Source organism: Sinohyriopsis cumingii, chromosome 8 (genome assembly GCF_028554795.1).
Source record: "Sinohyriopsis cumingii isolate HCF-2022 chromosome 8, ASM2855479v2, whole genome shotgun sequence".
Taxonomy (NCBI): Eukaryota; Metazoa; Mollusca; class Bivalvia; order Unionida; family Unionidae; genus Sinohyriopsis; species Sinohyriopsis cumingii.
The window spans coordinates 86,930,514-86,944,187 of NC_142968.1; the positions used below are offsets into that span (position 1 = coordinate 86,930,514).

The 13,674-nt window shown below is 37.7% G+C and overlaps 1 protein-coding gene across 2 annotated transcripts in view; it reads left to right on the forward strand.

Moving 5' to 3' along the window:
- The window catches only part of LOC149794074 (coadhesin-like), a 90,239-nt gene that overhangs the window by 30,417 nt on the left and 46,148 nt on the right, over positions 1–13,674 (forward strand). The window contains exons 11-13 of one of the 2 annotated variants that reach the window (XM_089966510.1): positions 1,403–1,573; positions 5,023–5,199; positions 7,656–7,775. In XM_089966510.1, the coding sequence (XP_089822636.1) occupies positions 1,403–1,573; positions 5,023–5,199; positions 7,656–7,775 (468 nt within the window). The remainder of the gene's footprint in view (positions 1–1,402; positions 1,574–5,022; positions 5,200–7,655; positions 7,776–13,674) is intronic. The other variant, XM_089966511.1, reaches the window with a different exon arrangement.

Here is a 13,674-nt window from a genome sequence, read left to right on the forward strand (position 1 = left end):
ATGAAGATTTTGGGTGGAATTCGTTCACAAAAAGATGTGAAACTCCACAAATCTGATTAGCAATACTAAATTACGTTCTAACAAGATGAGACCTTTCTGATATGATGGAGGTAGTTGTCCTATACAAACTTTGTCTCGCTGACATTTTCCTGTCAATATATAAAAAATACTATTAACGCTGAAGAACATGTCCCAATGAGTTGTATGACAAACTTTATTAAGATATGTAACATCTGATTAAACGAAATCGTTAACTCACATAAATGAATAACTATATTCAGAAAGATCTGAGTTCAGTTCAATAACCAATGATAAACTGTGTTGAAAAATTGGGCGGCCTGGAGTCTTTTTGGCTAAACTTGTTAAACAATTCTGCATTGGTGCCTCCGAGCCTCTTGGCTAAGCTTGTTAAACCAATCTACAAGCTGTATTTTTTATCAGAGTTAAATCACGAATGTTATATAGGTTTCAGTCATCCGGCTATTGTATATGATACAATTGTGAGCGGCATCTTATATTGTATAGGATATGGCCAATTTATTGCTATCTTAAAAGCCGTATTTCGTGAAAATAATGCAAGGAAATTCTAGTATACATTTTATTATGATGATATCTTTGCATTTTGCTACTAGTTATACACAGTGTAATCATATTCAATTGACCAGTTTCAAAGATCCAAACAAAGTTTCCTTTTAGGTTTCCGTAAAAATCTATGAGGCCCCGAGTGGCCTAGTGGTCTAAAGCGCTCACCGTTACGGATCACTGCCATCCACCTTTGTCTACGTAGGTTCGAGTCTCGGGTTCGGCCAATGTGAGTATGTGAGAAAGCTTGCCAGTAGCTTTTGTGGATCAGTGTTTCTTTCCGGGATTTTCCCGGGTTCTTCATCCACCATTTATACTGGCCGCCATGTATAGCCTGTAATGTGCTGAAAATGGCGTTAAACCCAATTACTACAACAACAATGTATAGACCTGGACACAATGTAAAAGAGTTACGCATTATATTATTAAAATAGGGTAAGACAGATGAAATACGCTTGACCCACCTAGGCGTCTTTTTCTCAGATAGATACACTATCACCCAGTGATAACAGTACATGTTTGTCTCACTTCGGAACAAACTAAAATTGAGGGACGTAAAATATTATCGGGGTCAGAAAATACCTATAACTGTTTTGGAAGGGGTCAGTTTTGAATGTAATGAACTTGTTTTGTATATATAAACCTTCTTTCTATTAGAGTTAAATAATTTTTTAATGTTGGAATTAAAATTAAATATATAGACCTTTTAGCTTAAAGCATATTTGAGAAAGAAGTGTCAAAAGAGTGTAATGATACGTGGCAATCCGATAAATACTGCCATCTTGTACATGTATTATTGTTTCCGATTTGTATGTTTCAGTGGATGGTGGATGGTCCACTTGGACTCTCTGGTCGAGTTGTAGTGAGACTTGTGCGCCTAGTATAAAAGTCCGCGACAGGTTGTGTAATAATCCTAACCCGGCATACAATGGCTCCACCTGCCATGGGCACGCCTCAGAAAACACTACCTGTAACGTCACTTCCTGCCCAGGTAAATGACAGCACTTTTAAAATTCACGCGACAGTCATTCGATACATTTTTGTCACCAATTAGCTATTACATATTTCGAAGAAGTTATTGAAAGGCTATTTTATTTGCAAAAGCTATTTTGGCCCTTTCTATAAACTCATTTCTATCTCGACATTAGGTTGTATCAGACAAAAGTTACCCAAAAAGTCATATGTCGAACGTCTCAGAAAGTTACATATAGTACACAATATATTTCTTAAAACATAGTTTTTCCCAAAAGACAAGAAGGATTCACAATTGTCATAATGTATTAAGTACCTCTGATTTAGCTGGTTAGAAAGGTTATCGAGACCATGTGATGGAACAACTTTCAACGGATTATCCTAAATCGGCCACAAACCAAGTTATGTTCGCTTCCTTCTAAAACAATGATCGAAAAAACTCCACAGAGTGACTGACAAGTAGGTAACCTATGAGATAAAAGGATATATCTCAAAGTTTGAAGCAATCTTTGGAACATTTCGATATTCGTGCCGAATCCATCATTTTACCAAGAAAGCAAAGAGCACGAAATTTCAAACGTACTGCGCAGTAACAAGAAATACATGGAAACTGTTATTGTGTTATATCGTAAAGAAAATGTAAATGTCATAATATGTGCACTTTCTGAACAGGAGGTACAGAATACAGGAAGTTTAATATACATAATGTATAGAATACAGGAAGTATAGAAAAGAGGATGTATAGAATACAGAAAATATAGAATACAGGAAGTATAGAATACAGGAAGTATGGAATACAAAAATAACTATGGGGATATTAATAGGCATCATCAAACGAGTGAAAATCACGAAGAAAATGTTTTTGGTTTTGAACTCATCCATTTTAGTTGGCATCATGTAGAATTTATTAAAACCAGAACAACATATGCCGACTCATTGAGCAGCATTGGTGTTAACATTGATCCTGGTACTACTGGGTGAACGTGACTAAAAAGAATTACACAACAGAGAACACCTGCTTTGCATGCATGCCATTTATATTCTAGGCAGCGTGGCTTTGGTTTCTTGTTGGTATCCAAATTAATAATTATTACATGTCCCTCCCACAAAAGTAATGACTATGGTGGAATCATTCTGGTGCTAGTAAATATGTCGCTAATTGTAACAAGAATCGCAAAACAAGGGCACAATTTGTAAAAAGAACCGCAAAATGAGAAACAAAATTTAGTTACAACCGCAAAATGAGACACAATGTTAACAAGAGCCACAAAATGAAATAGAAATCCGTCAAATAAGTGATCGCGCAATTTCTCATCAGTCCCAAATCCAACAATGAGATGCCAGTGAAAATTTGCGCATGTCATCAGTGGTCATAATAATGACTGAGAACAAGGAGAGCTGTTGACGGATCTATTTCGCGGTAGCTTTTAACAATTTAATGAGCACATCAACCGTGTCTTTACAAAGGTACAAAAGTGGCGGTTGACATCACATAAGACAACCGAGTGGCAAAACTGGCATGGAGCTTGTTCATATTTGACGGAACCGCGACTTCCGCTTGAACATGTAATGGTTTATAGTCTGCGCAAATGATATTTGGCATTTTCATTTTCAGTTGCACCGCAGTGAATTTCAAAATATTCTTACCAGAGTTATGGCATGATCTTACTCTACGGTTTCTTGCTGACTCTCAGCAGCAAAATGTATGGCCATCGAGCAGCTGTTGAGCGCTAAATACATGCATTACCGTTCACATGGAACTCTTCTTTTATGATGCTTGCTGCACCGGCAAACTATTCATGAAAAATCTTTTATCCATACACAGTGGTAACGCACCGCTGAGACATCAGAATCCTCCGTGTTTTTCATGTTGCTCAACAACAGCAAATCAATAAGCTGAGTCCACTCTCGTTCATGTGGAATAGCTGCAAGGGCTGAAAACCTTTGTTCCGAATAAACATATTAACGGCAAGATCAGGGCTAAGTCGTTGAAAATTGATGGTGAAACCTGTACAAGGAATTCTATGTTAGCAAACTAAAGTTGTCAGGTGATATTTATATTTTTGAGTCAGGTCTTATGTCCGCTCTCAGGCTGCAGCGCGGATAAGATAGCCAATTAAAAACACTGGTTGACATTTCTTTTCACATTTGTTACTCTCCGCGTTGGAATCAGCGCTGGTCTCGACCCACGGAAAAGTGTGTACGCAAAAATATGAAGATGAACTTGCAAGCATCTGGAAAGAGTCCACCCTGAACTTCTGGAGTATTTATCAAACATCTTGAGAATCTTTGCATAACTTCTGCTGATTTCATTACTAACGACCTCGATGTCACTGTAGTTTAGGAATATACCGGCATCACTGTGAAACCATGGATGTGAAGTTATAACTGGAGCAGAGCCTCCTTTGATTAAATGATCAGGCATTATAAATTCCACATGAAGAACAATTTCGTTTTCCATCCGGAGGGCAGTTCCATTTCATCCACGTGCTGTAATGTTGATATAATTCATCTGCATGAATAGTACAAATAGTGCAAGGTAGTCAACGGTTGAACTCTCTCGCACGGGCGACTCGGTTAACTTTAGTGAGTTAGTTTACTTGAAAATTGCAATATATAATGACTTTTTTGGCGTTTTATTATACTCTTTACCAACTTTTTGCCGTGCTCGTTCGAACGTGATCCTTAACCTGACTAATTTATAAAGATATTCCAGACGTATCTGCGAGAAGTTATATACCATGTTTGGGCCTCTTTAACGAATTGGTATGACACGCTTTGGCTAAATCAGATTTAACCTTTCTTTTGACGTTTCGTTGGTAATATAATTTTATCCATGCATTAGCCGCAATACTTTGTGGTTTCTAATGACATTATCGTCCACTGCCATTCTCTAACAGTGAATCACTCATGTGTTGTCAGTGTATATCAATCTGTAGACGGCTTTGTCTTTCACACGCGTGTTATAATCACAGATGCACACGTGTGCAAAATTCCGCAGTAATAAAAAGTTAGGGTTACCGGCCTATAAATCGTGACAGGTTAGACGCTCTTAAACGCCCATTATCTCAGAGCTACTAAAGTAATGCCTGCATGCGTTATTAAGAACCTAATACCTACATGAATACGAAAAGTATTCCGAATGTGTCACTCAATTCACTGTATAACTATCATGATAAATAATATCATGTGACAAAACATATCAGCTCGATGAAGTTGAACCACTCTCTTGCTGTCAGCTATGTTTCTAATAAGCAACTATACAGCGGTGACAGTGGCATATTGTCCTTGCTCAACAGATTGACAGCTAAGACCTTTCTCGCTAACCCTAAGGAGAAACATAATTTAATAGATGACGAACATTTCTATAAAGCTCATATTTATATATCTGAGATGTGGAAACATTTGTATAACCAGCGATCCAAATATTAAAATAAAGTGTTTGCATTTGGTTGTTTTTCTTTTAAGTTGACGGTAACTGGTCACCCTGGTCTCAATGGTTTGCGTGTAACGTGACCTGTGGAACAGGGGTACGCATGCGTGTGCGCACGTGCAGCAACCCAGCTCCAGAAAACTTTGGAAGACCGTGCTCTCATCCAATGTCAAGCATCGAGTTTCAGGCATGCAATGCTAGTCCATGCCCTGGTAAGAAGAGGGGAGGTTGTGGTATAATAAAGAAGAAACTAATATTCGGTTAACAAGGTTATGACATATGAAAACATTATGAAAACTCAAAGATTAACTTATATAGTTATGTTGGTAGTGATGGCATATTTTTATTACCAATCAGCAAGCTCATAAACATTGTTAGTGTTGTTGGTTACTATAGCAACCTAAAAGGGGTATGGTGTTTAACTCTGTCATAAATATTGCTGTCATAAAGAACTTTATTTGAAAAATTAGTGAAATGTCTGAAGAAATTAGTCCAAAATTGAAGTGGACTTAAAAAAAAGATAAGTGAATAAGAACTGCGAGGAAAAGACGGATGCGTAACGTTTTTCCAGTCTATGATCTTGGTAACCGATTATTAGTTTCTTCTTTATTATACGTTCGCCTCCCCAGTTTTAATATAGGTTCGGGTACGTAATAATCCGGTTACATAGTAATCCGGGTACCTAATAATCCCTGTGCACATTCATTTGCCTTTCAGACAAACCTGTCAGCGCTACTAGTCCAACAGCTTTTGACTGATTATCAATAAACGTTGTTGTTTTTGTTATTGTTGTTGTATGGTTTAACGCCATTTTGCAGCAAACAATAGGCTATACATGGTCGCCAGCATTAATGGTGTAGGAAGAAATCGGGAAAACCCCGGAAAGAACCACCGACCCACGAGAAGCTACTGGCAAGCTTTTGTAACGCAATTTTTGAATAGTTATTTATGCTTTTGTCATTTAATTTAATGACTATATGACACAACGTTGTTAGCGCAACTAGTCCCACTGTTTCTCATCGATTGCCATCAAACTTGGTATCACAAATTACAGGGCATTCGCAAGTTTTGCTAGAACTATTGTCTATTGATCATACAGATGAATGTGTGTGCGTGTGTTTGTGATTAGGATTTTTAACGTAGCTTTAACAATTCATATCGCTACGATGTCTATAGCATGATGTCCCACCCAGTCCCATTATTCTGACACCAGGCCGACCAGTCCTAACACTAACCTCTTAATGCTGAGCGCCAGGCGAGGCAGCTGTTAGTACCATTTCTGTAAATCTTTGGTATGACTCGGCCTGGGTTCAAACCCACGGACTCTCTAACCACTAGGCCACCGAAGCGATCACTTATAAATGCTGTAAATCATTGGAACATGTGACTGCAAATTTTCGTTCAGGTTTTGTTTTGGATCGCTGTGAAAGTTTGTACCTAATATGGTGCTTATAACGACAAAATCCTTTATGTTCACTATGTTTTCAGTTACTGTCCATTTTCACTTAGAGTTCGATGCAGTACTTAACAGAATTTGTAAATGCAACTGTTCTTGCAGATTTTTATTGGATTGTTTTGAAACATAGTACATATTACGGTTATCATCAGAATTGACCAATTATTGTACGCACACTGTTTTCTGAAGTTTTTTGCTTTTTTGAACTCATCTTCACCGTGGATGAAGATGGGATACCAAAAGCATGTTTGAGCAAATTGTTCGTAATTCCTCAACATGTTTCTAATCTTTTAGCAGTTTCTTGTACTCTTGCCACAAATTGCCTAAACACCAAGTTACCTGAGATCTAATTCTTTGATTTTATAATTTTCGTGAACTGGGCATAAATATTAGCATTTTTGTTTTCTTTTGATTTTGTGATAGATTTCAATAATTTCGTGTAAATTTAGTTGACAATACTTTTCAATTGTTATACAAAATATTGAAATACAACATTTTCGATGGTATAAATCACTGCAATTATGCTGACATTTCAGCAATTAATATAGTGTCCGTTATTGCTCCACATTGTACAGGTTATTCAATGTTTGTTTTCTGGAAACGATATAGCAGTCATCTTCGCTAGCTAAGACTCCGATGTGTTAATCATAGCTGCACTCTGGCGGATCGAGTAGATATTTCAGTGGTTTGTCCTAGCGATATATATTGGATTTCAAAGTTGCTTCCCCGAGTATGTAATGCCAACTAACCAATAGCGTGTATGTAACAGCGGCGTTTTGTACATAGGCTGAAAATGGGTGGGACAATTGACTTCAAAAGGATACATTGTATGCTTAAGATCGAAAGTAGGACGAAGTGCCAGAGAGAAGCCATTACATATGTATTTGAAGGAAAGAATGTGTTTGTACAAAGATGGACCGGTTGTGAAAAAAAATGCTTATTCACGAGTGCATTCCAATTGTGTGCTATTCTTCTCTCGATCATGTAGTGGCGGTGTTCAAATCTGAACAAGATGGGGTTTTTTATTGGATGCGGTGGCTCGCAGAAGCAAGCACTGAAATATCTGATCGATCCGCCAAGGTGTACCTAGGGTTCATATATCGTAACCTTAGCTAGCGAAGATACATAACAATAGACATGCGTTACAATTTGTTGATCACAAATGTCTCAGTTGAACAACTTGTCTACGGCATATAAAAGTATCTTTTCCAGTTGTAGTCGCTGATTGCAGGGATAAAATTCAGCTTTGTTCGGACCTTTCGTCTTTGGGTACAATATGTGCGGACCGTGGAATAGCAGCTGAGTTCTGTCCTATTTCCTGCAAATTATGTGGTTTGTCCCTACCTACCTACCTACCTACCAACATACATACATACATACATACATACATACATACATACATACATACATACATACATACTGTTAACTGCTGGTAAACCTCGCTTAAAGTATGATATCTGACCGTTTGCATCCAAGTAATAGATACCGGATGAGGGCTTAATGTACTTTCAGACCTGGCAAGTGTATAAGTAAATCGAAGGAACGTAGATAGGCTTTCCCTTGCACGTGCCAAGGTGAACGGAAAACTCTATGACCACGCGACTACATTGGTAAAATATTTCAAATGTCATCTAGGTCAAACGCGCACAATTTTTCCGAATTTCCTCTAGAACCTGCACAAGCATTTCAAAGAGTGAACAAAAGAAATCGAAATTTTTAAAACAACAACAACCGTGAATAGAAATCCCTACTGAGATTTAATATTTGTGTATTAAGTCTATTGGTCCATATATTTTTCTCAAGATGATTTATTTTGCTTTATACATGTGAAACACATGTAGCAAATTCATCACGATTACGTTTTTCATATATTCATACATTAATATAACAACATTACGCGAGGAGCTGGTCCTTTGATTAAACGACTGCGCATATATAAAGATAATCAATTTCTGAATAAAAAATGCCTGAATGTATACCTATCATAATATGTCACTGCAGTTTTGTTTTGTAAAATTTACCGTGATGTTCGTTTACTTTTAGAAATATTATATTGCTTAATACCTCTTAGTAGCTAAAAAAAAGAACGACAAAACTCTCTGACAATTAATCTGTACGAAGTATATTTCATTCCAAGTTTTGTGAATACTGTTGTATTATGGACAAGCCTTATTTGCTGAAATAATCGTGAATAGTGAATCTTTCTATCAATTTAATTCGATTTCAACTTGTAGATATTCGTGTGCATTACAAAGGCACAAAGGCACAATCAACACCTAGTATGATTTGCCAAAACCCGGTGTAGATTTATATTTATTAGTTTGTATATAGGTATCAAAACTGTCCTCGCCAGTTATTGTGTACTTATCCTATATCCTCTTGATTCGTAACTGGTCCTATTCTGTAAGCAAAAATGCAGTCGGAAATTTCAACGAGTCTCTTCTGGAATGGTCATTTTTCTGCATTTCTAATAAAGGCAACATTTCTAAACCTTGCTCTGCAAATATTTCGACAACGTTTCCTTACAAGTTCACACATTGAATAAAGTTGTGTACCCGAAGGTATCTTTTGCATTGTTGGCAACCTACGTCAGTGGAATAACTCACTTGTTTGCAGTGATACTTATCTCATTTGGTTGAGTGTGTGTCTGTGTGTGTGTGTGTGTGTGTGTGTGTGTGTGTGTGTGTGTGTGGCTTCGATTTTTAACGTAGCTTTAACAATTTTGCAGTCATATCGCTACGATGTCTGCAGTGTGGCAGTTATAGTATTGTCTGGCACTGGGACATCATGCCGCAGACATGTAGCACCCAGTCACATTATCCGGACACCTCTTTATGCTGAGCGCCAAGCGAGGCAGCTGTTAGTACCATTTCTGTAAGTCTTTGGTATGACTCGGACAGGGATCGAACCCACAACATCTCGCATCCGAGGCGTACGCTCTAACCACCAGGCCACCGGAGAGGTTGAAACTACTGTTCAAAGTGTTTTAAGAAACAAGAAAAGAAGATGTATAAAAATAGATGCAGTGGGTCAAGGGGGTTTGGCAGGCAACTCCACCCCACCCCCACTCCCGATTTCTTCTCTAAACATGTTAAGGCCTACACCCGCAAAACCTGATAGCTGACCATTACATGTTTTCCTCCCCCTCCCCCGAAAATAATTATGCGAACGCCCCTGACAGATGCTACTTAAGCGTCTTTGAACCGCTACAAACTCGTCTGGAAACATCGCTTATATTACAATTTTTGGCAACAATTTATCTCGAATTATATGTCCGTCATCTTGAAAAATGATCGGGATTTCCTTAGTCATGGAAAAAACAAATTATACACATTGGCTTAAAAAAGAAAACTATGAAGTGGGTAAAAGGATAACTTTCTTATCTGAAAGTACAAGTACAAAAAGAACTATGAATAAGTCTCGGCATTTGAACAGCCGGTGAGATAGAGACGAAACCTTCCATGGTGAACATGTGCTACACGTGGAGATGCCCTACATCAAGTCATGATCCCGATTGCTGGTATCAGTCAGGTGTTATACAAAATCTCACACCAGATGATATATATGCTAGATACAGTGGTATACAAAATCGTACACGAGATGATGTTACATATACTAGATATAGGGGTATACAAAACTATACACCAGATGATGCATATGCTAGATATAGTGGTATACAAAATCGTACACGAGATGATATGTATGCTAGATTGTTGTTGTTGTAGGGATTAACGCCATTTTTCAGCACACGATAGGCTACACATGGCGGCCAGTATTAATGGTGGAGGAAGAACCCGAGAAAACACCGGAAAGAACCACCGACCCACGAGAAGCTACTGGCAAACTTTCTCACATACCCACATTGGCCGAATCCGTGACTCGAGATGGTAGTGATCCGTAACGGAGAGCGCTTTAGACCACTCAGCCACTCGGGGCCCCTTGTGTATGCTAGATACAGTGTTATACAAAACAATACGCCAGATGATATATATATACTAGATATAGTGGTATACAAAACTATACACCAGATGATATGTATGCTAGATATAGTGGTATACAAAATCGTATACGAGACGATATGTATGCTAGATACAGTGGTATACAAAACTATACACCAGATGATATATACTAGATATAGTGGTATACAAAACTATACACCAGATGATATGTATTCTAGATATAGTGGTATACAAAATCGTATACGAGACGATATGTATGCTAGATACAGTGGTATACAAAACTATACACCAGATGATACATACGCTAGATATAGTAGTAGTGAATGGGGATACATTAGCCTCAATGGGAATTAGCATTCCAGACCCCCCCCCCCCGGAACGTTTAGCCTCAATGGAAATTTAACATGGAGAAAAATCGTGGGAACATATAGCCTCAAGGGAATTTAACATGGAGAAAAATCGTGGGACGATATAGCCTCAAGAGGAATTGAACATGGGAATAGGGGACTGTATAGCGTCAAAGGAATTTAAACAGGGTGGGACTGTATAGCGTCAAGGGAAATTGAACATGGGAAAAATTGCTGGGTCACTCTAGGGACAAGGGGAATTGAACATATGGAAATTGAACATGGTGGGTCTGTATAGCGTCAAGGGGAATTGAACATGGTGGGATTGTCTAGGGTCAATGATGGTAGAGGGTCAAACACAACAGAGACAGAGACATACATACACTAGTACAAGCGTGAGATTTATATATAAAGCATTACCAAGACCTGAAATCTTGCTGGGGTGTTCAAAAATTTGCAGAATTGTAATGATGCTATAAATAGCTATAATCAAGGAAATGCTCAACGACAAAATGGATGTGACTAAAAGTAACGCTAAAATGACGAAATTGTCCCAGAATTTAAAGGAAAATAAACATATCCCCGAAAATTAAGTTACAATGGTTTAGATTAAAATGGATAAAATTAGTAACTACTTACAATAACAACTTCTGTGACGATCGTGGATAAATACCTATGTATCTATAATCAGCTGAAATTCCTATGAAATCCCACTATCTATTTATAGCTCCAACTTGTGGGTTTTTCCTTTGGAAAATCCCACTATCTTTTTATAGCCTCAGCTTGAGTGACGTTCCTGTTTATGAATTCTAGTATATATGTATAGCTACAAAATGTGGAAATCCCCAAGTCGATATTTATAGTCTCAAAATTTCCAGCGTCAGTGACGTCACTGTACTGAACACTAGGGGATAAATGGCAACAGTGTTGCAAGTGGCTGACCTGAATACGCGCTACTGTAGGTAGGTAGGTAGAGTGTATCTGATAGGGATAAAGTGAGTTTTATAGGGACAAACAGAGACCAATACACACACACACACACACAACATACGCGCGCAGACACACTCACACACACACACACACACACACACACAGAGGGAAGAGGAAAAAACAAACCCCAAATATACTATTCACACTCGGGAGGAAGAAACAAAACAACCAAATATACGATCTACACAACGTACGCGAACACACACACACACACACACACACACACACACACACACTATAAAATGGATAAAATTAGTAACTACTTACAATATCAACTTCTGTGACGATCGTGGATAAATACCTATGCATCTATAATCAGCTGAAATTCCTATGAAATCCCACTATCTATTTATAGCTCCAACTTGTGGGTTTTTCCTTTGGAAAATCCCACTATCTTTTTATAGCCTCAGCTTGAGTGACGTTCCTGTTTATGAATTCTAGTATATATGTATAGCTACAAAATGTGGAAATCCCCAAGTCGATATTTATAGTCTCAAAATTTCCAGCGTCAGTGACGTCACTGTACTGAACACTAGGGGATAAATGGCAACAGTGTTGCAAGTGGCTGACCTGAATACGCGCTACTGTAGGTAGGTAGGTAGAGTGTATCTGATAGGGATAAAGTGAGTTTTATAGGGACAAACAGAGACCAATACACACACACACACACACAACATATGCGCGCAGACACACTCACACACACACACACACACACACACACACACAGAGGGAAGAGGAAAAAACAAACCCCAAATATACTATTCACACTCGGGAGGAAGAAACAAAACAACCAAATATACGATCTACACAACGTACGCTAACACACACACACACACACATGAGTACGTAACCAACATTAGGGCGACATATGTCACACAGCAGCATTAGGGTGACAGAAAGACATCATGTTGTGTTATAAAACTGCAGCACATATTTGTATATAAATTCATCAAAATAATCTATAATTCCTATTATCAAACTTCAATATTCATGTTTAAAACAGCAAAAAGTATTGTAAAATGAAAACACACATCTGTCGCCTTAATACCGTGTCGCCTTAATGCCAACACACAACTGTGATGGTCAAAACAGCCTTATGGCGACAGACTCTTCACACACATATTCTGTCTAATCCAGCATTAAGGCGACAGTATTTTGTAATGGCCCTATTGCTATACCAAACAAAATATGAAACTAAAATTATATTTTAAGATGATCAGAATCATAAGTTTATGCCTTTTAAAACTGTAATACGTATGTTCATCTACATCCTTATGACGATATAGTCTTCACACACATATTCTGTCTAATCCAGCATTAAGGCGACAGTATTTTGTAATGGCCCTATTGCTATACCAAACAAAATATGAAACTAAAATTATATTTTAAGATGATCAGAATCATAAATATATGCCATTTTAAAACTGTATCGCAACGCCTGCTTATCCATTTCCAAACGTATTTATGTTTGAACTTTTTTTTAAATGTCATAGGCAGTCAGTTAAATATAAGACAGAAGCTGCACTATTGTTTTCAAGCCATAATAATTCTTTTTAACTCCATCTAAAAGTGTATGGTCATAATAGTTTTGGCACCAGTGAGTAGATGAAAATAATTCCCCTCCCATCCCATATATTAAGTGTCCTCAGTTAGAAATTTGCTTTAAATGAGCTAATAACCGACATGTTTAATCCGGTTGATGAAAATATTTTAGTGAAATATATCCATTAATTACTCAAATCAATTTAATTTTCTTCTTATTTCAAGTTCTAAAGGTTTGTCTGCAATATTTATCACAGGCTGAATTAGTACATTTCTTGCTGCATCCCGCGCGATAATGAAAGATGTCTACCGTTTATGAGCTGCTTGTGTTTGTGTACATTCACATAGAAAATATAACCAAAGTCATACTTCTCCATCTCATTTAAAGTTACA